General features: G+C 40.1%; 1 protein-coding gene across 5 annotated transcripts in view; it reads right to left on the reverse strand.

The window, feature by feature from the left end:
- REXO1 (RNA exonuclease 1 homolog) overlaps positions 1 to 27,913 on the reverse strand; it is a 97,564-nt gene that overhangs the window by 53,110 nt on the left and 16,541 nt on the right. For all 5 annotated transcript variants that reach the window (XR_005010265.1, XR_005010266.1, XR_005010264.1 and 2 more), the window contains exon 2: positions 3,323 to 5,163. Coding sequence is in view for 2 of the 5 variants with exons in the window: in XM_036757862.1 (XP_036613757.1) it covers positions 3,323 to 5,163 (1,841 nt within the window). In the remaining 3 variants the exon portion in view is untranslated. The remainder of the gene's footprint in view (positions 1 to 3,322; positions 5,164 to 27,913) is intronic.

Raw genomic sequence — 27,913 nt, forward strand, 5'->3', positions numbered from 1 at the left:
GCTTGATGGCGCAGAGAGTAGAGCACCAGCCCTGGAGTCAGGAGGACCGGAGTTCAAATCCAGCCTCAGACGCTTGACACATTTACTAGCTGTGTGACCTTGGGCAAGTCACTTAACCCCAATTGCCCTGCCCCCCCCCAAAAAAGTTGTTTTTACATGTAATTGGGGAAAAAATAAAATATTAAACAAGTATTTTTAAAAAATAAACATCAATATCCTTCTTACCTCCAGGATCAACTATAAATTTCTATTTGGCACGTGAGGCTCTTCACAACCTTGTCCCTTCCTTCCCTTTCTAATCTTCTTCCATATTACTCCCCTTCACAAACTCCATAGTTCAGTCATATTGGTCTACATGTTCTTACATGTGACACTCCATCTCCAGTCCCCATGCCTTTGCACTGGCTGTGCCCCATTCCTGCAATGCACTCCCCCTCCCCACCTCCACTTTTCGAATCCCTGATTTCCTTTAAGAGTCAGCTTCCAGCATTAGGCCTTTTCTGGTCCTCCGAGGTGCTAGTGTATCTAAGGTTATCTTGAATCAACTTTATGTGTGCTTTGTATGTACCTACATGTGTTTTATTCCTATACACATACATGCTGTTTCCTCCATTAGAAAGTTAGCTCTTTAAGGGCAAGAGAAACTGTTTCATTTTTGTCTTCGTATTCTCAGCACCCAGCAAAGTGCCAGGCACATACTAAGTGTTAACTTAATAAATATTTCATTGGTCGGAAATTGGGCAGAGAGATAATGAGAATACAAGATAAAGGTATTGAGTCAATACAGGCTAGCTAAAGAGAAGCAGCAGAGTATGGAAAAAAGAACATGAAACTTGCCCTTGGAAGAGCTGGGGTTAAGTCTCAGCCCATCACCAGTATCCTCCCTGAGTGACCCTGAGTAAGTCACACTCCCTCTCAGAGCCTCAATTTTCTCATCCATCAAATGGGGTCACTTACCTTCCTGGGATATTCCTAAACAGTACTCCACAAAAGTTGAAGACCCATCCATAAGGAGTCTTTCATTTTATAAGGTCACAAGGATGAAAAGAGTTTCCTAAGATCATACCAAGTTTAAGCAATACAGTAGAGGATACTAACCCAGGTCTTCTAACATGGTACAGCTCAGAATGCTGTATGTATGTAGAGTCAGAGGGATGGGATCAGATCCTTGCCCTGCTATGAATGACTCTGGGTAAGTCACTGGGTCTCCTCTACAAAAAGAGGGGCCTGAGCTCAACAACCTGAGCAGTTCCTTCCAGCTCTGAGACTCTGAATCCAAAGCTTTTTCCATTACGCCATGTGGTTTCTTCAGGCAAGAGCTATTTGCTATAAGAGTGAAGATCTGGGCTACCGACCCCCAGTATCTGCACCTCTAATGGGGTGGGGGGGGTGCATTTTCTGGTGAGTGTCTGTGGATACTTCCTGGACCTAGGGGTAACCTTAGGGAAGTATTTTTTTTCCTCCTCCCATTTTAGGAGCTGCAGCTCCCCAGCTCCACAATTACTCCCCTCCATCCCTTCCCTGCCCCCAGCCCTAACAACATCAGACCCCAGAGAGAGCAATCATTGGCCCTGGCACATCTTCTCAGCCAATGAAAGGCTGGCTCAGAGACTGGGCCTGAATCAGTGGGAATTATGTGTGTCCCATAAGGATAATCTGGCACCAGAGAAGGGAGCTCCTGGCCCTCAGCTTGGTTTCATCTACCTTCAAGTTAATACTACTCTGGTGCTGGCCCCTGTGGTCTACCAGAGTGCCTAATAAAGTAACATTTATATTTATACATATTTAAGGTTTATAGATGTATATACACCTATAAAATAGGTCTATGTCACATAGATTTAAGGTTTATGAAGTCCTTTCCTCACAATTATCCAGCAAGGTAGTTCAGGAAGATATAAGTATCCTTATTTTATTAGATAAGGAAATAAAGCACAGAAAGATTGAAATGATTTGACCATGAATACAAATGACTAAGTAAGTGAGGCAGGATTCTACTCTACCAGGCTGCTAAAAGTTTGTTGAAATTAATTGAGACTAATTTCTCCCATTTGCTGCTGTGACTTCTGAAGGTTTAAGGATTAGAATACTTAAAGAACATCTGACATTTTAGAATCTCTCAGAAGCTGCCTAATATTAGTGATCCTTTTAAAATCCATGTACGTCTTCTTTCTCCCCAGTTCACTCCATGAGGGAAAGGACCATGTCTTCAACTTTTTTGCATACCCCATGCTGGCCAGCCTAGCTCAGTGCAGTAATTTAATATATGCTTATTGACTAAATGCTCTGATCCAGTAGCCCACCTCTCCCCTCCCCCCTGCTTTCCCCAACTTGAATACCTTTTCCCTCCTCTCTCCCTCAATCCTGATCATCCTTTAGGAAGCAAACTCAAGTTTCTCTTACCTCCTCCCAGCAGCATTCCCTGACCTTTGGAGGCACCACTGATCTTACTTGTTTCTGTACTCCAAAAGCCCATACCTAATCTACTCTGATACTTAACTGCATTTTCCCTAGCAGTTACCTGTTTCCTGCATGTTATTTCCCCAAACAGAAGTATACTCCTAGAGGGTAGAGACTATGTCTTCTTAACCTCCATAATCCCTTCCTCAATACCCCAGTACAGCACTTTTCACACAGAAGGAAAGCAGTAAATGCTTCTTACAATAACATTCTAATAGCAGCTTAAATTTTTAAAATGCTTTAAAGGCTGATAAAAGCACTTTCTCCTTCTCTGTGACATTGGTATCCTATTTTACAGAAGTAGAAACAGAGCTCAAAAAGGATAAGTGATTTGCACAGTAAATGCTGAAGTCAGACTCTGAATACAGGTCTCCTGACTCCAAGGTCCAGGACTCTTTCCACTATATATCATGTAAATGAATGGACAATGCAGCAGACTCCCTTCTACCAGGCTCCAGTGGGAGGAACTGAGAGTGAGTCTGGGGATGAGGATAAAGACCAAAAGGACAGCTGGGTCAGGGGGCAGGACACTCTCCACAAAAAAAAAACAAAAACCAACTCCTCCCATCAGTTAGTCATACTAGAAAGAGCAGTGGGATGGCAATCAGAAGCCCTAAACCAATAATCCCAGATACCACTGACTCCTTGTGTGGCCTCTAGCAAGTCCTTCCCCCTCTTTGGGCCTCAGTTTCCCCACTTGGAAAAAGAGATTTTCTATGACCTCACAGAGCAAAGTAATGACTCTGATGCATCTGGATAGCCTGCCCGCCGATTTCAAACATTTGCTTTCATAAACTATCTGCCAAGGAACAAATGACTGAGTCTAAAATGCAGTTCCTAGAGCTAAAAGCAAAATGATCACTACCTGTTTGTTGAGCCTCCCCTTGTCTTCAGTCTTCACATCTGTAGACTCATTAAAAATCCGAAGACATTCTTCCATGGGGTCTGAATCATAATCTAATTCCTTCTCCAGGACAGAATAGTCGATGTCATCGGAGGCCTCAGAAGATGAGGAAGAAGAGGTAGCAATCTGGGCACCCCGGAGACACTTTGGTCCCTTGCTGTCATTCAGGAGGCTTCCATCATCTGAGTCTGAGTCTGAGCTTAGACTTGGAAGGGTTGCAGGAAGAACTGGGGATGTCCCTTCCCCTTCATCCCCACTCTCATCTCCAAAGAGGTCAATATGGCTCAATGTCCTCTTTTTAGGCTTTGGAGACCCCTGGGAACTGCCTTCATCTAAAGAAAGGGATTTCTTGTCTTTCAGCCTACCTGAGGAGAAGGTTTTGCTTCCTTTCTTGTCTTTTAGCTTATTGCTACTGGACATGTTTTTCCCATTAGGAGGATCTGCTGGCTTCAGCTTGGACTCCTTCTTATGGTTCCCCAGCTTCCCTGTGCTAGGTTTCTTACTAAGGCCATCGTTCTTCCTTTTCCCTGAGCTGGCCACTAACACGGCAGATGATAACTTCTCTTTCCTGGCCACCTCTTGCTTTTCCAACTTGGATTTCTCCATCTTACTTATATGTCCATCACTTTTGACCTTAGTGAGTTTCTTCTCTCTATGATTTTTTTCCCCTAATTTCCCTTTTGCTTTGTCCTTACTCTTCCCTTTGTCCTTCTCAGACGATTTGCTTTTTTCTCTCTGACTCTCCATCTCCTGATGGCCTGAGTTCTTTTGGTCATGTGATTTTCTCTTCTGGACTCTGTGGTCCTTCAGGCTGCCTTTACACTTTAGGTCCCCTCCTGCCACTTTCTCTTTCCCTTCTGAAGAGTGTTTGCTTCCTTTTCCACTCTTCTCTGGTGGGGGTTTTGCAAGGGGACTCTGCCGCTTCTGGATATCCCCCATGTCATATTGCACAGCGATCTCTTTCGTCTCCCTTGAACTACTTTCCTCAGGTTCCAGAGGCTTTCCCTTGGCAGGGGAGGACCCACTGCTGGACTGACTCTCTGAATTGGTTCTGGCTTTTGTGGGGCTGGCAGGACTTGGCTGGTTCTCTGAGCTGGGGTCTTCATCTTCTGAGTCAGAAAATCTGGCATCTGTTTCATAATTGCTAAAAACATCACAATGCTTCTTGAGCGAAGGAGTATAGGACTCATCTTGGTTTGAGTCCCTTCTCCTTTTGACCCCTTTCTGATCCTTTGGACTGCCCTTATTTAAAAGCCTAGCTGAGTAATTTGAAAGGGGGTCATATTCCAAATCTGTGGATGGCTTAGAATTGTCAATCACATATTTGCTATTGGGAACAGCACGGCCATATTTTTTGGGCTGGATCACAGACTTTGGAACATATTCCAGAGAGTTACCTTTAGCCTTGGATTTTTCCAAAGAATCCAAAGTATACTTGTTACATTTATTAGCAGCAGCCAAGGGGGTAGGGTTATAGTCTGCATTATTATTTAATAGATTGTAGCTACCTGGATTATATTCTAAGGATGTGGCAAAGGAGTCTGGGTTGGGCATCCCAGCTCCAGTGGGGCTTTGTGAAACAAGTGAGGTCTCTGTGGCGCCATACTCCTTGGTGGTCTCTAGTAGCTCCTTGTATTTCTTTTCCTCTCGTTCCACTTCATTCCGGACAGCCTCAATGGCCTGGTTGACTAACTCCAGCTCCAAGATGCCAGAGCTGGGTTCCGGGACATCCCCCAGGGAGCCATGTTCAGTCCCAACTGAAGGCTTCGGAAGGTCAGGGTTATATGGGTCATAGCCAAGCTCTGAAATGAAAGGGGGAGGGGGAAACAATAAATACCCACATCTTCATAGACTATTAAAAAATGTACACTTCTGATCCCATTGTTATTACTATTAAAATTGTAAGTACTACTAAGAGGAAGAAAACCTCAAGAGATGACAGCATGGATAGTTTTAAAAGAAACTTAGAAGAACTCTATGAACTGATACAAAGTGAAGTGAACAGAATTAGAACAATGACAACAATGCCACAGAAAAGAACAAATTTGAAAGACTTTAGAACTTTGATTAATGCAATGATCACCTACCAGTCCAGAGGAATGAAGACGAAACATACTGCCCACCTCCTGCCAGAGAGGTGATAGACTTAAAGTGTCAGAATGATACGTGGATTTTTGGACTTGGCAATATGGGAATTCATTTTGCTGTATTGGGCCAAGCTTGTTATGAGTTTTATTTTTAATTGGGGGGGGGGGGGGGAGCAGTGAAGAGAGAATAATTTAAAATTTTTTTTTGAAAAATGCTAAGGAACAAAAGACCTAACTGTACAAAGGTATTCGTAGCAGTTTTACTTGCAATAGCAAATAAAGAGATTAAATTGTAATATATCAATACAATGCAATAATGTGCCATAAGAAATGGCAAACATGAAGAATACAAATATGGAAAAGACATGAAATAACAGAAGAAATAAAAGTAAGATCATATATGACTAAAATAAAAACAATTTCAAAATAAAAAATACAAGGAATACAAAAGTTACAAGAAAAAACCAGGCAGAAACTAAACAGGAGGGTTTTGCTACTCTTTTGTTCAGGTTAACATACACATTTAAGAAATTGTAAGTAATTTGCACTTTATAATTTCTTTACAGGATTTTCTTTTTACCCTGTGTATTTGAATGATTTATTGATGGGTATCAAGTTGAGAATAAAATACTACCAATAAGCTAAAACATACTTCTTTTTGTTGTTGTTGCTGGTTTTGTTTTTTTTTTGGACAGGGAAGGCAGGGCAATTGGGGTTAAGTGACTTGCCCAAGGTCACACAGCTAGTAAGTGTGTCAAGTGTCTGAGGCTGGATTTGAACTCAGGTCCTCCTGACTCCAGGGCAAATGAGCTATTCACTGCACCACCTAGCTGCCCCTAAAACATACTTCTTATTTAAAAATTCCAATCTAACAGATTGTAGTTCAATAAAGCAAATGACCTTCAGATGTTACCAAATGTGTTCAAAGAAGTAACATCTCCTCTATCCAGTAGTCGATTTGATAGAACGAACAAAGGCCTCTGAGGAACAAAAAAGGATTTTATAAAATCCACAAAGCTTATTAATAGACATGCCCTCACTCAGGGCCTAGTGACTCATTTTCTACACAACTTAAACATGCTTGGTAATCTCTTCTTTCAGTCTACAGAAAATAAGTACTTTACTTCAAATCGGGGAGAGGTATGGAAGCTATGATACAGTGCTAGAGAGGCTAATAAACTAACAAAAAGAACTGACAGATGACGATAAGTAAAACACCTGAATTCAACAGCTTAACAGTCTAGTGTCCTTGAATGCAGGGGTAAATAGCCCCCAAACATGTCTTCAAGTGCTACTAACAGGACGGTACTAAAGCCCAGCACATTAACAGGATATCAAAAGGACAACTCAGAATTCCTAACAAAAGACTCATAGGTTCACAGATTCTGACCTAGAAAGGTCCTCAAGTCCATCTAGTACAACCCCGCTATTTTGGAGACGAGGCCAAGATGGAGGTGGCAGAATTGGGATATACACCCAGGTCCTCTGACTCAAATCCACTGCTCTTTCCATGACTCCACAAAGCTGCCAAAGTTACATCACATTTATGTCTTTCCTATGAGAAAGCACCGAAGCAGGCCAGTCAGCTTTGGTTGTCTGAAATCTTCACTTCAGCAGAGCATTGCCTTTGCTGAGGCTGTCTGATAACTGAAGTGCCCCACAGAGATTCAAATTACAACTGGGATCCAAATCAAAGTTTGCTCAGTGCAGGGAACTGGGTGCATCTTCCTTGCCTACTTCATTCCACTTAACTGCCTGGAATACAAAGAATGTTTGCTATTAGCAATCAGTACAAGAAGAGGGCACGAGGACACACAGCCTGGGCTAGAAGCCTCTTGGTCAAGACTCATGTTCTGATTCTAGAATCTGCATTATAAGCATTCCAGAGGGGGGAAAAAAGATAAAAAGACACTTGCTCTTCTATGAAGCTGAGTTCACACGGGAAAAGAGAAAAGAAACAGCAAAACAGTAAAGGAGCAATAACTTCAAAACGTAATAAACAATTTCCATTCACTGGTTTTTGGTCTGTGTTTGAATCCTCTTTTGGTGCCATTTAAGATAAAGCAATCAAGGAAGCACAGGATATTTTCTGGATAGAGGAGGAGATGTTTCATGTAATCTTTCACTAAAGTCCAACTCAGTTCCTTACTGTGGCATGGAGGGGACCTTGGGTTTTCAAAGGCTATGCCACATCACTGTAAGCACTGATCCGTCCTAAGAATCCAGAAAGGCTTTGCATACAGGCTCACTAAAAAACTATGCATCTGTTGAACAAGAACAACCCAGCTACGTCTACTAAAGGGGCTGAAATTTTGAAATTTTTTGGTGTTGTTTTGACTGGGGCTGTGATTTCATCTGTGTAGGGAGTCTGGTGAGGAACTTTCCCTACCAACGTACTTCGGCATTTTCTTGGCAACAGAGATGCTAAGTGATTTGTTCAGGGTGACAAAGCCAGAGTGTATCAAAGGCAGTTTTGAACCTGACTGCAAGGCCAGCTCTTTATCGATTACACCAACTTGACTCTCTTAAATCTTGCTGGTACTAAAACAGGATGTCTAATATTTCCTATTGAGTACTTTTTAAATTCTCTAGACCATAGGCTGTGTTTGCCTCTCTGTATTTTCAGCTAAATTGAGAAAAAGTGGAGGATCAAATAAGCCAGAGAATTATTGCTCAGGATGACTGAGGCAGTGATAAGAAAAGGCAGAACTGTTCACCTCTTGCTTTTCACATTTTCTCCACAAAGGAAAGGATATTGGGCTGGAAAGGACAGAACAAAAAGAGCTAACAGGGAAACAAGAAAAGGAAGGCACTGAGAGTACCTCGCTGTTGCTGCTGAGTTCAAGATACCAAGCCCATATTAACTATATTAAAAGATGTGAAAAAGAACTGGTAGATATGGTTACTGAGCCACTGTCAGGGATCTCTGCAAGATCATGGAGAACTGGGGAAGGACCTTACGTCTGGAGAAGGGCAAATACTGTTCCAATTTTCAAAAAAGTGAAAAGAATATGCAAACTAGAGACCATTAAATTTGACTTCAACTACTGGCAAAATTTCAGCTCTTGTTATTAAAGGGATGGTTCATAAACATCTAGAAAAAGCAGTAGTGACCACAAAGGGCTAATCAGCGTAGATTCATCAAGAACAGATTATGTCAGACTAACCTCATTTGCTTTTTTGAACAGGATTACTAGGCTGGTTCAGGGGAGTACTCTCTAGATAGAGTTGACCCAGATTTTAGCAAAACATTTAACAAAGCACCTCATACTTTTTTTGCAGAAAAGATGGAGATAATGGGCTAGAGACCATAGGTAGAATCATAACTATCTGAAAAGCCAGATACAAAGAATAATCATTAATAGTTCAATGTCAACTTAGAAAAAGTCTCTAATGGGTCTGTGCTAGGCTCTATGCTATTGGGCATTTTTTATCAATGACTTAAAGATGGAATGCTTATTAAATCTGAAGATGACACAAAGCTAGGAGGAACAGCTAACACATAAATGACAAAATCAAAATCCAAAGAAATCCTAACAGGCTAGAATATTGAGACAAATCTAGTAATATTAGAGTAGACATCAGAGATCAATTATTCCAACCCTCTCATTTTAAGATAAGGTGCCTGAAGACCAGAGCCATTAAATGATTTGTCTAAGGTCACCCAGGTAGTAACTGGCACAAGAGAAATTTGAGGCTAGATCCACTTAAGTCCAGTGCTCTTCAGGGGTGCCTCTCCCTGAAGCTGAGTATGTGTGTGGAGGTGCAGGTGGAGCAGCGAGGGGTCATGGGAGAGGGGAGAGATAAAAGCAGAGCACAGAATGAGAGGAAGAGACTCTAAAGACCTAGACAAGGTTCTTATACCATGAACAACTCCCCTCCCTGTAAGTCTTCAAGCAAGGCCTAGATAACCACTTGTTGGGTATGAAATGAATTCTTTTTGTTCAAGTACACATTGGCCTAGATAGCTTTTTGATTAACACCCTGATAAACCCACAACTCCAAAGGACAATGGATGAAGCATGCCGTCCACCTTCTGCTAGAAAGGTAACAGGACTTAAAATCCAGAATGAGTCTTGCATTTTTTGGACATGGCAATACGGTAATTTACTTTGCTGAACTATGCGAGTTTGTTGTATGAGTTTATTTTCTTATTTAAGTATTCTGGTGAAGTGAGGGACAGTTGGGAAGAGATCTAACTCTGAGATTCTTTGAAGATGGAAATTCTTACATTTGGGTTCAAAAAGTCAACTTCCCAAATACAAGATGAGGAAGACATGGTTAAGACAGCAATTCATTTGAAAAAGCAAAACTAGAGGTTTTAGTGGACTCTAAGTTCAACGAATCAACAGAATGTCATGGCAACCTAAAAAACTCTCATAATCTCAGACTATAGAAGCTTAGTGTCCAGAATAAAGGAGGTGAGAGTCCTGATACACTCTGATGGGGGAAGACCACAACTGGACTACTATATTCAATTCTGGATATAAAATTAAAAAAAATATATACACCGGGCACTGTGCTAAGCACTGAGGAAACAAAGATCAGTCTCTGCCCTCAAGAAATTTATAGTCTACTAGGGGGAAATATGTACACAGTTACGAAAATAAGAATAAATACAAAGTAATTTGGGTGGGGGAAGAGAGAACTAACAAGGTGGACGAGAAGGTACAAGGTAGCATTTGAGTTGAGCCTGGGAGCTTGGAAGGTCCAAGACGTCAAAGAAGGAAAGGAGAACCATTCAATACATGGGGTACAGATTGTGCAAAGGCACAGAGATAGACTGTCATGTATAGGAAATACTAAGAATGCTAAATTAACTAGAGCCTACAGCATATGAGTGAGAGCAATGTGTTATCAGTCCAGAAAGACAGTCAAAAGTCACCAAACATTTACTAGTGCTTACTATGCGCCAGGCACCATACCAAGCACTGGGGACACAAAGAAAGGAAAGAGACAATCCCTGCTCCCAAAGAGCTCATAGTCTAATGGGGAAGCAACATGCAAACAGTTATGTACAAACAAGAAAAAGCAGGATAAATTGGAGATACTCAGTAGAGGGAAGGCACTTCCAGCATTAAGGGGGATTGAGAAAGGCTTCTTAGAGAAGGGGGGATTTCAGCGGGGACTTGAAGGCAGGAGGCAGTGATGAGGAGGGAGAGCACTGTAGACATAGGGGACAGCCAGAGAAAATACCAGGGTTGGGAAATAGAATGTCTTGTACAAGGAACAGTAAGGTCAGTGTCACTGGATCTCAGAGTTGTTGGGGGCAGAGAGTGGAGTCAGTTATTAAAAGATTGGAAAGGTGGGAGGTGGGGCAAGTTATGAAAGGCTTTGAATATCAAAGAAAGGAGTTTATATTTAATACTGAAGGTGACTGGGAGCCACTAGAGTTTACTGAGTAGGACAGTTACAAGGTCACACCTGCACTTTAGGAAGATCCCTTTGGAGAATGTACCACAGTGGGAGATTTGTCCTAGGCAGAACAACCAGCAGGCTGCAGCAATAGTTCAGATGTGAGGTGATGAGGGCCTACATCAAGGTGTTGGCAAGGTTAAGTGGAAAGAAGGGGGTATGCACCAGAGATGTTTTGAAGGCAAAACTGACAGTCCTTGACAACAGATTAGATATGGGGGTAAGAAAGAGTGAGGAGTTGAAGATGACATCTAAGTTATAAGTGTGAATACTGGGAAGGATGGTGGGATTCTCAATAGCAATAGGGAAGTTCCAAAGAGGGGAGGGTTTGGAGGGAAAGATAATGAGTTCCGTTTTGGATATGTTGAATTTAAGAAGCACTGAAGGGGTTGACAGTGGAAAAAGTTTAAGAAGCCCTGGTCTAGGGGACATCCAGTTCAAGATGCCCAATAGGCTGTGGGCTGGAGGTCAGCTTAGAAGTTAGAGTTGAATAAATAGATTTGAGAAACATCAACGAAGAGAGAACAACTGACTCGATGGGAGCTGATGAGATCACCAAGTTAAAGTGCATAGAGAGAGAAGAGAAGAGGGCTCAGGACAGAGCCTCTGGGGCACACCCACAATTATGGGTATGCTATTATTATTATAAAGAGAACAATGAGAAAACAGTATCATGAAAACCTAGAGAAGAGAGACTATCCAGAAGAAGCTGATCAAGTGTTAAATACTACAGAGAGGTCAAGAAGTACTAGAAACACAAAGGCTTTAATACCAAATGGAAGAATTTATATTTACCCCCAGAGGAAATAAGGAGTCACTGAAGTTTCTTGAGCAGGAGAATGACACAGTCAGACTTGCTTTTAGAGTAAGAATTGCAGGGAAAACTAGAAAGCAGTATGAAAGAAATTAGGTTTAAAACTACCCCTTATACCACATTCCAAAATGAATTCAAAATGGATACATAATCAAACTATTAAAGCTTATACCATAAAAATTAGGAAAGAAACAAATCCATGCAACTTGCATAGTGTGGGTAGGGAGTGGATTCTTAACCAAACAAGGTATAGATGTACTTGCAAAAGATAACACTGATAACCTGATTACATGGCACTGAAAGGCTTTTACATGAACAAAATTAATGCAATCAGAATAAGAAGGGAAGCTATCAAGTGGGGAAAAAATCTTTACATGGAATTTCACTAATAAGGGTTTGTTATCCAAAATACTTAGATTTCAGGTTTGTCCTGTCTGATCCCATACAGCACAACTAGGGGAAAGAAGAAAAAATTGGGGAAAAAAAAACCAATTCAAGGTTTTAAATAAGGGAAATTTTCCTGACAATTTGTGCTATCCAATAATATAAAAGACCAGCTCAGGAATTAATGGGTTTTCTCTCACTTTTCCCTCTTTCCCAATGCTGACCCAAAGTTGCTGACTCTTCAATTCTTGATTTCCTCAGCCCTTGTCCTATCAGTACCATGCCAAACTCCAATGCAGGATATTCACACCAAGAGCCTTTTCTACTCCTACTCATGTGTTACTTTACAATGCTGAAGAAGTCACTCAGTTGTGCTGGCGAGGTTTCAATATATACTTGGGTTATAAATAGCTAGCATTTATCTAGTAGCCAAAGTAGACAGAACCTAGTAGAACTGGACCTAGAGTAAGACCTGAGTTCAAAGCCAGCCTCAGAAACCTGTAAGCTTTGTGAACCTGGGCAAGTAACTTCACCTTCATCTACTTCATTTTCTTCTTCTATAAAATGAGGATAACGAGGGTCCAACCAAACTGGACCACTTGCTATTCTTCATAAATGATATTCCATCTCCTGTCCTGCTTGGAATGTATGCCTTCCTAAAGGAAGGATGCTGACTGTTCGTTTGAAACAAAGGCTGGACTATTCGTCAGATATGTTGTCCTCCAGATCTGAGATTCTGGCTGGACCAGAGTAGAAGATGCATGTTGGGGAGCACAGGGAAATAAGTTTGGGTATGTAGAGTGGGGCCAGATTTTGGAGGGTCTGTAATCCAGGTAGAATTTGGTAGAATAGGATGCAATGGTTAGTCCTGAGTTTCTTATCACTGAAGCTCTTCAAGGAAGACCACAAAAATAGCATGAGATAGCTGGGGGGAAAAAACATGTTGGAGAGCTTTAAAAAGGGATTCTTATTTTAGGGAAGTAGTGAACTAAATATTTTCATGTCCCTTCCAACTTGATATTCTATGGGCTGGGCACTACATAAGATCTATGGAATCTTGGGCAAGTGAATTTATCTTTCTGAATCTCAGTTTCCTTACCTGCAAAATGAAATGTAATAACTTGCATTATCTGCCTGATAGGGTATGAGGAAAGCACTTTTATAAATTTTAAAGCATTTTAGAAATGAAAACTTTTATTATTATTAATGTAATCCAACCTCCTACTCAACGCAAGAATCATCTCTGCCATGTCCTGACAGTTAATTAACCAATTCCTGTGAGAAAATCAGATTGATCCCATTTTGCAATTGCTTTAATTTTGTACTAGCCACTGACATTTTGTGTAACTGCTTAAGTCATATTTCTGTGTCTCTGAATTAGGTTCAAAAGTCCACAAGTTCAGAAGTTTAGTCTTCCTGTAAATCACTGTTCTATCTATGTCAAGGAGACCTCTTATCTCTGTACCACTAGCTGCCCTTACAAGGATACAGGTGGACACAACCAATCAGCTTTCCCTAGCAACAAGGAAGAAAACCTCTTCCCTTCCACCAACAGAAATCAGATGAAAATCCTACATCCTGCCTATGTCTGTTCTATTTTTATCCACTTTCCCTAAACTATAAATACTGTAAACCCCACCCCAAGGTCTTTTGGGTTGCTGAGGAGCTAAAGACCCCTTTTATTGGTAAGTGCTAGCCTTACCAATAAACTGAATCTACTCAGAACTTTGTTGTCTCAATTTATCTTAATTTCAATCCAGTCAGGTGTTGAGAGGGGTCATGAACCCTGTGGGTGTTCTCTGAGGAAATCTCTGAAAGCTCTCTGGTGGTATTTTCACCTTTATGAGATGCTGCCCCGAGGTTGTACTCCTTCTTGATCTCAAATCCATCCCAGCCACAATAAGGCCCCTACACTGCTGGGGAAGTTAAAACTTTGCTTGTTTTAGTGTTCTGATTCCATTTCTGGCAACTATTTGGCAAGTGACTTCCCTAAAGGGACACCACTGATGTGTGTCTTTTGATTGCTCCTCAGCCTAAGCCCTTGGAGAAAAAAATTCATTATCTGGCATTGAGATGATCATGGCTCAGAAAAGCCTTGGTCAGAAGGTTAAAAACTTTAGTTTTTAAACCTTAGTCCAGTTTGAGAAATGTGTTAGCTGTATGATCTTAAGCAAGTTACCTTTCCTCTGTTTACCTCAGCTCCTTGATTTGTAAGGGCAATGATAACCCATCTCTCGGGGTTAGTGTAAGGATCAAAATGATACAACTATTGTGAAATGCTCAACACCGTGCATGGCATGCTGTAAGCACTATGGAAATGTTAGTTTTTGTTATTATTACTATTACTGCTTCTTTAATTGAATTCCATACTGGGTAACTCTATATTGGATTTTAAATGTGGTGATCATAAAATGCTAAGGGAGATAAAATGACTTTTTATGTAAAATAATTTGGCAAGGCATTCAACTGAACTGTCATCATCTGACTGGCAATAAGTGTTGTTTCATGCTAGGTGGCGCAGTGAGTACAGCACTTGACACGTACTAGCTGTGTGACCTTGGGCAAGTCACTTAACCCCAATTGCCCTGCCAAAAACAAACAAATGATATTATGTCTCTTATTATTGTGTTTCTAAATTTTCTTGTATTGTGAATTTTGGGAAACCATTATATGAGAGATGTTATTAAAAGAATGATGCAATTGTACCACTGGAAAATTAGCTCCTTCTGACATGGATGCTGTGAAATTATTAGAGGCTATTGTTATAATGGTAAAACATATGAAGTATTTAATTTTATATATTTTAAAAGAGAAAAATAATACTTACTTTTTGGGAAAAGGCAGGGGAAAAGAAGAGGACCTTGTAAAATGTCCTGATTTGTAAACTTGCCAGGTTCTTGGGACCATCTGCTTGGGGAAGGTCATAAAATCTTATCAGTCCTATGAAAGAATTTGCTAAATGTTGTGAAATTCTAAAATAGTGAATTGGTTTGCTGGAAAAAACTGGATCCCCTCTTCCATTGCAAAGACCATTTGTATAAGGAGGGGAGAGACTTGTAAGTTTGTTTATAGTATAGAAGTGATATTTGTGATTATGAAAATTATGAGCTACATTACATACTGAAGTTACATCTTGAACCAACTTAAGTCTAAACAGACTCCAGTCTTAAATATTTGTTTTTGCCTAAAGGGGTTAATAAACAATCCCTTAAGAGATGGGATATCTGTTAATCTGGAGATTTATAGTAATGAGCTAGTGTTTTTCTGGGGATTTTTTGCATGACCTATCATATATTCACCATTTATGTAGAATTCTAGAATGTAATCATTTTCTTAATAATGATTTATTTTTACACTACCTTGAGTTTCAAGAAGAAGAAAGGGATGTTGAGTGATTTTTTTTAAAGGCCTGATAAACTTTTTGCTGTTATTGCAAAAATATGACAGAAATAATATAACTCTGTTTGGACCTGTGATTAGTGAAACTTGCTATCTGAGGTAATTATCTATTAGGACTGTAATTTGATAACGTTCTGAGTTCTGAATTCAGGTGCGAATGTCTGAATGATCATTAAGTCAAAATTCCACCATTCAAGGGAACTAATACAAGCTGCTCAAAGGGACCGAGATCCAGGAAATGCTATAGGTGGATGTCTGTGTCTGGAAAAAGTTAAGTTAAAGACCTTGGCATAGCTGAAGGTAGGATCCTCTTGGCTCAGTTTCCCTATTGTGTTATTTCCTATTTGAACAGGACTGTTTCCTGGTTAATCCTGAGCCTGGCTATGAAACCCTGTGAACAAAGTAGAACTTTGCTGTACAACTGGCTGTTCCAAACAATAACTATGGCTTGTACCTAAAATCAAACAGAACTAAAGATGTTTTATACAATTATAAATTCTGTGCCCTAAAGCTTGTCTGATAGGCCAACCTTAATGTTGTTTAACCATGTCCCTACTTCTTCCTTTCATAGCAAATCTCTCTAACCATCACTCTTCAGCCTGAACCAGGAGTCTCCCTTAGAGAAAAAGTTCACTATTTGGCATTAAGATGATAATGACTCAGAAAAATCTTAGTTGTAATTTTTTAAAATATAACGAATCTTGTTGCTGAAATATTCTAGCACTTCCGCACTACCATAGTAGGATACAAGTATGAAAGATCTTACTGTTTTCAATCTAAATTGGTAAACAATTTCAGATCCTAAACAACTAAGTGAATGAGTTCTTGGGTTTGCTACCCCCTCGCTAGTAGTTACGATATAGGGATAACATTCTCCTAAGACAAAGATGCAAAAATTTTCTAATCAGACAAAGATGTAACAGTTTTTTATTTAAATGGAGTAGTAAACTTGAGAAAACAGGATCAGACTGCTTTCTCTAAGAACTAGAATACATAAATGTATATAATTGGCTTCCAAATGTTTCTGATGGGATAATCCATTTTAAAAATTGAATTAAGGATTCTACATGCAAAATTGCATTGACAATTATAAAGAGGGTGAAACTGTTTTCCTATTTGAAGTATCTGTTTGATAATTAAATTTTCTTAAAAAATAAGAGGACAGAAGGGCCCATCTTACAAGTCAGGAACTCATAAATTCTTTTTAAAAATTCTTCCTTTAGCTTGTCAATAGCAGTTTCCTTATCAGGTATGGGGTTTAAGTAAAGACAGAAATGGTAAATGACATGTAACAACTGAAATTCTCTGAATTATGGGTTCTTAATTTGATGTTCTTCTTATAGTTCTATTGTTAATAAGATGAAAACCATAAGGCTTGAACTGGTTTTCACCACATGAACTAGTTATTGGAAAAGCAAATTTAGGAGGTTGTACTAAATTGTGTTGAGTCCTATTACTAGCAGAGTTTAGCAAAATTACCTAGGGTTCTCTGCAAATAACTTGGAACAAGAAAAGCATATCTATTCAGAAGAAGCCCCCTTTAGAGCTACGCTGGGAACAAGGCATATTGCAGAATGTCCAAGAAAAGAAATTTCCAGGAACCAGATGACTACACAGGACATCTGGAATCCAAGATGAAATGTGCTAAATGGACGTTGGGAATGGGTTACCAGGATATTAGGAGCCTTGATGTTAGTTAATATCAATGATCACTGTTGTATTGCTTTGGCTTTTTATTTCATGGTGTTTATGTTTGCTGAGTTTTCTTGGTTACCCTGGTGACATACAAATCTCCTCTCTCAAATTTGTCCTTTGTGAGTCCTCCAAGCAGTTTGAATCTCTCATGTGAAAGTGAGAAGTTGGCTCAGGCCAAAAGTGAGTCCACCTCCTCCTTCTAGATTAAAGTTGGTTCTGTAGCCCAAATGGCTTTACAAAATCACATGGTTTTTAGATATTCTTACAGCAACGCAGGGAAAGGTTTGTGTTATGATTAATCAGTCTTGTTGTTCTTAAATTAACCAGTCAAGGGAAACTGTGACAAGCCTACACAAGATCCAATGCATTACAGCAGAAACACAACTACCTCCCCCAGATGACCTGTGGTGAAATCCTTCTTGGTTCACTTGCCTGCAGGGAAGTGTCCTGTTAGCCATCCTTGGTAAATGGGCTCTTACTGCCCTCTGTCTTCTTTTTTTAAGGCTCTGACTTAATAGCTGTGTTAAAGCCTGTTCTAGACTAACCCCAGAAAAGCTTACAGTAACGTATGCTACTGACATTTACTATATTAAAAATCTTACAGAATTAGTTTAAAGATAAGTGATCCAAAGGAGACATGTCTCCCATAGATCAAAGTGGGGAATTGACAAAATCAAACTGATTCCACTTTGTAATTGATTCTATTCTGTACTAATCACTGACATTCTGTATGACTGCTTAAGTTGTGTTCCTTTGTCTCTAAGTTCAGAAGTTTAGTCTTCCTGTAAATCACTGTTCTATCTTTATGTCAAGGAGACCTGTTACCTCTGTGCCACTAGCTGGCCCTACAAGGATACAGGTGGACACAACCAATCAGCTTTTCCTAGCAACAAGGAAGAAAATCTCTTCCCTTCCACCAACAGAAATCAGATGAAAATCCTACATCCTGCCTATGTGCTGTTCTATTTTTATCCACTTTCCCTGAACTATAAGAAGGACTTGTAAACCCCACCTTGAGGTCTTTTGGCTTGCTGAGGAGCTATAGATTCCTTTTATTGGTAATATGCAATATTGTAATGCAATATGTAAAATGAATGTGCTCAGAACTTTGTTGTCTCGGTTCACCTTAATTTCAATTGTAGCATCTGCTTGAATACCTTCATTTATAGAGTATGCATCAACTCTTAATGCTACCTGCTGCCTCACAAGTTCTACATGCAAGCCCTGCCTCCACGCCTGGGATGCTCTTCCCCTCCACCTCCACCGCCCATTCTTGGAATTCTTCGCTATCTTTAGCGCTTGGCTCTCAGGATGCCTCTTTACAGGACCTCTAACTCTTCTTGACTCCAGCAGTTATCAGTGTTCTCTCATGCTCCTAAAAGTTGCTTTGTATATACTTACCTACGCAAGTTATAGCTTCCCAACAAAAGTTAAGTAGGAGAGACAATTTTGTTGTCTTCCTATCCCTACTACCCAGCACAGTGCCTTGTGATAATGTTAATAATACCCCCCAACATTTATATGTCCCAAACACACTGTGCTAAGTGTTATACAATCATACACATAGTAAGTGCTTAATAAGTGTATGCTGAACTGAAGGTCACTCCTGCTTGCATTCTCAGAACTTAATTATCATAAATAAGAACAAGAGGGGAAAGTTCTAAGGAAGCAGATAACAATACCAATAATAATGACAACGATAATGATAAATGATGTTCACAGTGAGCCTTAAGGTTTGGAAAGAGCTATACCTAAGTTATCTTCTTTGAGCCTCAAGACAAGCCTATCAGGCAAGTTCTACAGGGATAACTGCTCCCATAACTGGGGCTCAGAGAGGTTACAGAAATTGCCCAAGGTTGCCTCACTAATAAGTGTCAGAAGTGGAAAAGTATTCCTAACCTTGAGGCAGCTAGAGCATTGGGCCCAGAGTCAGGAAGACCTGAGTTTAAATGTGGCCCCAGACACTTACAAGCTTTGAGACCCTGACCAAGTCACTTAACCTCTGTTTGCCTCTGAAGAAGGAAATAGCAAACCACTCCAGTGCTCCTTGCCAAGAAAACCCCAGGGACAGTACTGACATGCTATGGTATATGAGGTCATGCAGAGTCAGACAGGACTAAACAACTGAACAACGGCATTCTTAATCTCAGAACAGCAGTCTTTCTACTATACCACTGCATATAGTCTCTGGAACCATACAGAACAAATGTGCTCCCTTTTCCTGATAACAGTCCTTCAGATGTTTGAAGGCAGTGACTATGACCCCCATAAACATCTTCTTCAAGATCAACCTCCCTCATTCTTTCAGTCTTTCTTCATCCATCAGGATGAGTCTTTTTACCATCTTCTAGACATATAACAGACTGTGTGAGAAAGGAATTATGCAACTAAAAGGAGATTTATCTGATGGCCTTGTGAAAGCACCATGGAATATTAGACCTCAAAAGACCTTTGGAGATCATCTAGTCCATCCCCACATTTCAGAGGGAAAACCAAGGCTCAAAGTGGGACAGTAATTTATCTAAGATCACACAATGGCCTAACAAGGCCTAGAACCCAGGTCTCCTGATTTCCAGTTCTATACCCTTTGAAATACAAATTCAAAATTCAACTTTACTATTCCTTTGTAAATTTCATCCTCCTCTCCCCCAAAACACTAGAATCAAGAAATACCTGTTAATTCATGATTCATATATTTCACTTCAAGGTCTTTAATACCTGAGGACAGAGGCTACACCTAAGAACCGCTGTCCCAGAAGCTAAAGGAAGAGAGAAGTACTCAGCAGGAGCAGATGATTAGCAATGTTACAAGCTTTCAAGAAGTCAAATAAGATGAGAACTGAGAAAAAGCCATTGATTCTAGAAGTTAAGTGATTTATCAGTCACCTGGGTGACAGCAACTGCAGCCAAGTGGTAGGATCAGAAGCCAGAGATTTCAAGGGATTAAGAAATGAGCAAAAGTGGAGTCAGAGGCCCTTTCAAAATCTTTCTCTCTCATTTTTCTTTTCAACTAACTAGACTTTCTTTAGTAATAATGGAAAGAAAAAAAAATTGAATTTTTTTGAGTACTAGTTCCAGTACTTACTGCCAAATGATCCTCAGTTTGCTCTTCTGTAAAGTGAAAATAACTGCATTTGCACCACCTAACCTACAGAATTACTGAGAAGAAAGTGTTTCCTAAACCTTAAATGAGTTAGTTATTATTATTAGGTTAGGAGGCCTATATTCTTGTATAGCTCCAGGGTTTTTGGAGTTTGTGAATTAAAAAAATTTTTTTTGGTAACTTTATTTCAATATAATCACTTTCCTTTGTAATCCTACACATTATTTTATGAATTTAAAAACATTATTCTGCAAAGGGTCACTAGACCACTGTTATAATCCAAATCAGGGGAACCTGAGGTACAAAGTTCTGAGCAGTTCAATTTATTGGTAAAACTAACCATTACCAATAAAAAGAAAGTCTCTCAGCTCCTCAGCAAGCAAAAAAAAAAAAACCCCAAATGAGGGCAGATAAATCATTTTTACAGACAAAAGGAACATCCAAAAACTAGAAGGCAGCATCATTGATGGAGAGAACAATACTATTGGTTACAAAGTCTGAAGCATCACAGGCGTGGGGGGACAATGTAATTGGCTGGAAATCAGGAATGTGGGCTAGCAACAACCTCTCCTTCCATCTTGTAACTATGGAAAGCTCAATTGTGGCATCCACCTGCACAGCTGGTTAGTGCCACAGGGATAACACACCAGACTTTCTTGAAGGATTGTCAGTGTTACTGGGATAACAGACCAAATTCAGTGTCATCCACTTTGCATCCTTCAAGGACAGTAGATTTCCTTGACACAAGAATAGAACAGCAATAGAACAACTACCAGGAAAACCGAACTTCTAAACTGAATTAACTCAGAGAAGAAAGCTGAACTTCTGAACTTAACTCAAAGACCAAGAAAAATGTGACCCAGGCGATCTACAAAACATTGGTAGTGATACAGAATAGAATCAATTACAAAAGAAGACAATATCAATTTGATTTGCTCACTATCAAAGGGGTCCAGGACACAAAAAGGGGTAATAACCCCTAGTCCAGCACTAAGACTTTATTCCATTCCCCATTTAGTGACCCTGCAACTGGAAAAGGAATCTCTGCCTTTTGCCACTAACTAGCAATTAAGATCTGCGGTTAGCCATACCAGCTCTTCAAATGTATTACAAAGCAGCAATCATCAAAACTACTTGGTACTGGCTAAGAAATAGAGTGGTGGATCAGTGAAATAGGTTAGGTACACAAGACACAGTAGCCAATGACTATAGTAATCTACTGTTTGATAAAACCAAAGACTCCAACTTCTGGGATAAGAACTCACTATATGACAAAAACTCCTGGGAAAAGTGGAAAATAGTATGGCAGAAACTAGGCACAGATCAACGTCTTATGCTGTATACCAAAATAAAGTCAAAATGAGTACACGATTTAGATATAAAGGCTGAAACTATAAGCAAATTGGGAGAGCAAAGAATAACTTAACTGTCAGATTTATGGAGAATGGAAGAATTTATGACCAAACAAGAGAGAACATTATGAAATGCAAAACGGATAATTTTGATTGCATCAAATTGAAAAGGTTTTGTACAAACAAAGCCAATGCAACCAAGATTAGAAGCAGAAAACTGGGAAAGAATTTTTACAACTAGTATCTCTGATAAAGGCCTCATTTATAAAATATATAGAGAACTGAGTTAAATTTATAAGAATACAAGTCATTCCCCAATTGATTAACAGTCAAAGGATATGAACAGGCAGTTTTCAGATAAAGAAATTAAAGCTATCTATAGTCATATATATAGTCACTATTGATTAGAGAAATGCAAATCAAAACAACTCTAAGGTACCACATCACACCTAGCACATTGGCTAACATGACAAAACAGAAAAATGATAAATGCTGGAGAAGATGTGGGAAAATTGGAACACTGATGCATTGTTGGTGGAATAGTGAACTGATCCAACCATTTTGGAGAGCAATTTGGAACTATGCCCAAAGTGCAACCAAACTGTGCATACTCTTTGATCCAGCAAAATACCACTTTTAGGTTTGTATCCTAAAGAGATCATACAAATGGGAAAAGGACCTACATGAATAAAAACATTTATAGCAGCTCTTTTTGTGGTGGCAAAGAACTGGAAATTAAGGGGATGCCCGTCAGTTGGGGTATGGCTGAACAAGTAATACAAGGATCTAAGACAGCTCCAAAAGACTCATGATGGAAAATGCTAACCACATCCAGAAAAACAACTATGAGTCTGAAAGCATATTATTTGCTCTTTTTTTTGTTTTCTGTCCATTTGTTTCTTCTTTCTTGTTTCTCCCATTGGTTCTAATTCTTCTTTACAACATGACTAATCTGAAAATAATTTTAATATGAATATATAGACAGAGCCTATATCAAATTACATGCCATCTTGGGGTAGGGGGGAGGGGAGAGATGGGGAGAAAATTTGGAACTCAAAATCTTATGGAAGTGAAATGTTGAAAACTAAAAATAAATAAAAATTTTTAAAAGGTCTGAGGCTAGTTACTTACTCTCTCCTTTCAATCTGGATTACTCCATTTGTAGCATAAATGGGTTGGACACAATAATCTTTAAGATTGTTCCCACTTCTAAATATCCTACAGTACTAAAACATGACATGACCAGGCTATATTGGTTTCAAAGGCCCTCCACAATCTGGCTCATCTTACTATCTCTCCAACAATATCCAAATCTGTCCCTGTTCCCTAATACTTAAAAAACATTCCAGCCTAGCCTTCCTCATAGTCCATCTCGTTCCTGGAGAGCAGAATGCTCATCCCTCTTTCCTTCTCAAAAAGTTTTACTTTGCCCAAGTTCTTCAAAGTTCAGCCCAAGTTGTACGTCCTCAGGGAAACTTCCCAGAATTCTGCAGCTCAATGAATTAATTTGTCCCACACCATTTCACACATTTCAACCCACCATTCACTAGTTTTATAGTAAATCCCTTCTGGAAAACAACAAAAATGGGTTGAGGGAGAGGGTGAAACTGGAGGAGAGTTAACAACTCTTGGGCATAATATCATTTATAAAATAAGGTCGCAAGAAAAGGTGTGGTGCAGTAGCAAAAGTGATAGATTTGGATGGAGTAAGCCAGTCCAAGTTCAAATCCTGGCTCTAACATTTAGAATCATAAAACCATAAATTTCAGGCTGGACAGAGCCTTAGAGCATCTAGTTCACCCCTTCATTTTACAGAAGAGGAAACCAAAGTCCAAAGAGACAAAATTATTTGTCCAAGCTCACAAGGTAGCAAGAATAGAGTGGGCATGTAAACCAACCTCTCAGAGCCTGTTTCCTCATCTTAACAGAGAATATTATAAAAATAGGAGCTCATTTCAGCTCTAAATTCTGACTGGACCATCTTTCCCCCCAAAACTTACAATCTAGTAGAGAGAAAATTAGCAGTCATTATAGTCTTCCTTTGTTTCTAATTGTTTTGTAAACCTCTCTTCCTCTTCCCATCCCCATAAGACCCTCCCTATTTCCCACAGGGATTTTGTTTCTTAAAGAATGCAGCTAGGTGGTGCAGTGAGTAGAGCACCAGCCCTGGAGTCAGGAGGCCCTGAATTCAAATCTGACCTCAGACACTTCACACACTTATTAGCTGTGTGACCTTGGGCAAGTCACTTAACCCCAACTGCCCTGCCTTTCCACTTGCAAAAAAAAAAAAAAAAAGAATCAGGGACCTGGAACCAGAGGGGAAAAGTAACCTAGTGCCACCTCATACCTGAATCAGAGTGCAACCTCTAAGCTCCCTAAGGGTATTCTGGTCAGAAAAACTTAGCATCCCTTATTTTCCCAGGAAGCTGGCAATTCATGTTTCTATAGTCCTTTCTTCAAATGTGCCCAGGGAGGTAAGCAAGAATGGTCATGCTATTTTTGCAGATAAAGAAACAGGCAAGGGAAAGGCCTTGCAGGCCCTGTAGCCTGGATTTGAACCCAGGTATCTTGGTTACATTCAAGGCCTACTAACTTTTGACCCACTCAGGTGGGTCAACAATCATTTAATAAGCACTTAGTATGTACCACACTGTGATAAGGGCTGTGAATACAAAGAAATGCAAAAAAACTGCTGCTGCTCTCCAGGAACTCATAGTCTAATGGGGAAGACAACATACAACTATAACATGAGATTAATACAAGACAAATTAGACATAACCAACAAAAGGCACAAGAATTATGGAACATAAAAAAAAAAATTATGGAACATCAGGAAGGGCCTTTTGCAGAAGAAAGCCAGAGTAACCAGGACTCAGAGATAAGGAGGGAGAGAGAATTCCAGCATGGGGGGCAGGCAGACAAAATGCCCGGAATTGGAAGATTGGAGGAAGAGCAAGGAGGCTAGCTTCACTACAAGGAGGGGAAGTAAAGGGTAAGAAGACCGGAAAGGTAAGAAGGGTCAGACTATGAAGGGTTTTAAAAACAAAAGGTTTTATATTTGGTCATGGAGTAGGGAGCCACTGGAATTTACTGAATGGATGGTGAAAGGGGAAAGAGCAAAATGGTCAGACATGCTTTGGGAAGGTCAATTTGACAGCTGAGTGGAAAATGGACTGAAGTATAGAGGCACTTGCAGCAGGAAGACCAACCAGAAGACTAATGCAATAGTTCAGGTAAGAGGGGATGAGGGCTACAAGACTTGGCAACAGATCGGATGGGGAGGGGGGAACAGTGAAAATGAGGAGAAAGGATGACACACAGGTTGATTGGAAAGAAAGTCATACCTTTGACAGTAAAAGGAAAAAGGGGAGGGTTTGGGGGAGGAGGAGTTCTGTTTTGATACACTGAGTTTAAGACGTCTAGGAAACAACGAGTTTAAGATCTCCAATAGGCAGGTGGAAATTAAAGACCAGAGGTCAGGAAAAAGGTCTGGGGCTGGAATCGGTATAATGAAAATGTAATTCACAGAAGCTGATGAGATCACCAAGAAAAATAGCAGAGGGAAAAAAGAAGAGAGTCTCCCAAAGAGAGCAGAATCTTGGGGAAGATCCAGAGGAGTAGTCAAACTGGTAGAATAAGAACCAGGGAAGAGCAGTGCCATAAATACTAAGAGGGAAAAGAATATCAAGAAGAGAGTGATCAACATATCAAAAGCTACAGACGGCCCTAGAAGGAAGAGGACAGAGAGAAGGCCGTAGGCAATTACTAGGTCACTGCAATCTTTGGAGAGAGCAGTTTTAATGAAATGATGAAAGTTAAGAGAGTAAGAAGAGAGAAGTGGAGACACCAATTATAGACAGCCTTCCCCTTGAGTGCAGCCCAAAAAAGGGAAAACATATGGGAAGACAGCTAATGGGGAAGGCTGGATCAAGTGAGGGTTCCTTGAGGATTGGGGGAGACATGAGCAAGTCCACAGGCAAGTAAGCTGCCACTAGTCAAAGAGAGATTAGTGAGAGGGGAAAGATAGAGTAGGCAATCTACTGAAGAAATTTAGCAGATGCTCAGAAAATAGTTGGTAACTTGAGTATATACCAAGCCAAAGTTTTTAAAACCAGGTATTAAGAGTTCAGATTTTGTTTAAAAAGAAATTAGCAGCCAGTAAAGACAAAGCATATGAATGAAACCAACTTATCTAGATCTTTCTCAGCCCACAACTCCAAGTTTCCTGAAAGTCTATTTCATTCTGATGCAGAGTACTTTTAATAACATCAAGAAAGTTTCAGTTCTTCAGCACCGACTAACCAAAGACTCCCCTTCCTACCAGCACCTGCCTATTAACCATCCACTAGAAGGGAAGGGAGTGAAGTGCAGTTTAAAGTTCCTATCATTGAAAAAGAGTGGATAACACTTTTCCTTCAGAGTGGTCCTCCCAGTTATCTGGTCTCGCCTAGAAGCAACTCAGAATTGGCTCAAAGAATAGTCACAGATATCAGAGCTGGGGGACCTTAGAACATAGAAAATGGCTAACCAATGTTTTGAATGGCTGTATAGATATAATGGGTCTTGCCTTCTCAATGGTTGGGGGAGGGGGTGGAGTGAGGGAAAAAATTTTGAATTGAAAATAAAAATTGAATTATTAAAAAAAAGAACATGAAGAGCCAAGAGAAATCTTAGGAGATCATCCAACCCAAACCCTTCACTTTACAGATGCGGAAATGCCCAAAGAGAGGGTGTGACCAGAGCCTCTTAAGGTTAGGGGAGTCCTAAGCAAATAGAAAAATTCCAAGAGTCACTAGTTTTCTTTTCAAAAGAAAGCATTTTGCAAACTTCAAGAGGCCTATGTAAACATGAGTTATTATTTAACCCTCTAGAATCAAGTTTACCAAAGAAGATGAAGTATTTTCCTGAGCAATCCCATCTCAAAAAAAAAATTGTCCTCTAATGAGGTTTCACAACTGATAGATCCTTTATCCCAACTCTTAGTACAGAAAATACAGTCACAGAAATTATCTGCAACTGAATTGGCCTCAAAAACACAGAAAAATTAAAATAAATTCAAGTGCATCTCTTTTGAAGTGCAAATAGCCAGGTGGGTTTAAGCCTGCCAGCCAAAAATAAAGTACAGAAGTACCTAGCAACTCTTTTGAAACACAAATACCCAAGAGTCATTCTCACCTAAACACCAACTACAGCAATTGGAAAATGTGCCTAAAATGAAAGAAGTTTGCCTAAAGTACCAGGAATCCTGGGCAGTTTTGCAGAGAGGAGGCAAATATTCACATTTCTAACTCAAAAAATATTTTTAGGCCAGAAGGTGTAAAGTGCAGAAATTATCATCCTCATCCTCATATTAAAAGAGGAAAATGAAGCTTGGAGAAGTTAAGTGACCTCTCTGGTCACAGGTAGCAGGAGCTGCAGCCAGCATTCAGAGCCAGATTTTCCAGTGCCAAGTTCAGTGTAATGTAGAATACACTGGGGTGCCTCCAAGGAAGGAAATCTCTGGAGAGATTTCATCTGAAGAGTTGGATTTGAGATCCAGCTCTGTAACAACTACAGGAACTACCTCTGGGGCAAGTAGCTTCGGCTCATGGTAAAGCAAGGGAATTGTTAGAGGTGATCTCTAAGGTCCTTCCATTCTCAAATCCTATGATGTATTGAAGGCAATAAACAAGTTAAGGAGCTGGAAATAGAGCTTATTTAGTACAGTCAAGCAATAGCTACATTAAAAAAAAAACACAACACTTCAACTTCCAGCCACAGCTGATGTGAAGGGAGGATAGTAATTAGCAGTCTTGCAGCTCTCAAGGCTTCTAAGGAACAGCCCCACAACTAGGATAGCGTCTAGGGCTGGGTCTCTGGAAAAGGGGGGAGGGGGGAGACTTGGAGCCTCAAAGAATAAAGCCAGAGGATATTAAAACAAAACTGTCAATTCACCAAGGATGCTGGGGTTCCTGGGGCTAACCCTACAGTTTGAAAGCAGGGACCTGCATCTTTATTTAAAGAATTACCTGACACTTCTTCGGTCAACAAGTGATGAAGGTATTTGTTCATGGACGGCTTCCAGATTAGTAACTTGGGTTCTGCCTCGCCCCAGAGAACCACACACCACACTAGCAGCTGACCTATGGGTCTCCAGTATTCATTCAGCCGTACCAGAGCAGTTAAGATAATTACAAGGAAGAGGAGGGTACAGAGTCAGTCGCTGGCTCCCCTCCACCCACAGTCATTAACTCTTTAAACACATTCAGTACCTAGAGAGCAAGTATCAGCCAGTCTGCAGGCTCCTAGGAAGGGCAGGGCAGA

This window comes from Trichosurus vulpecula, chromosome 1 (assembly GCF_011100635.1).
Source record: "Trichosurus vulpecula isolate mTriVul1 chromosome 1, mTriVul1.pri, whole genome shotgun sequence".
Classification (NCBI taxonomy): Eukaryota; Metazoa; Chordata; class Mammalia; order Diprotodontia; family Phalangeridae; genus Trichosurus; species Trichosurus vulpecula.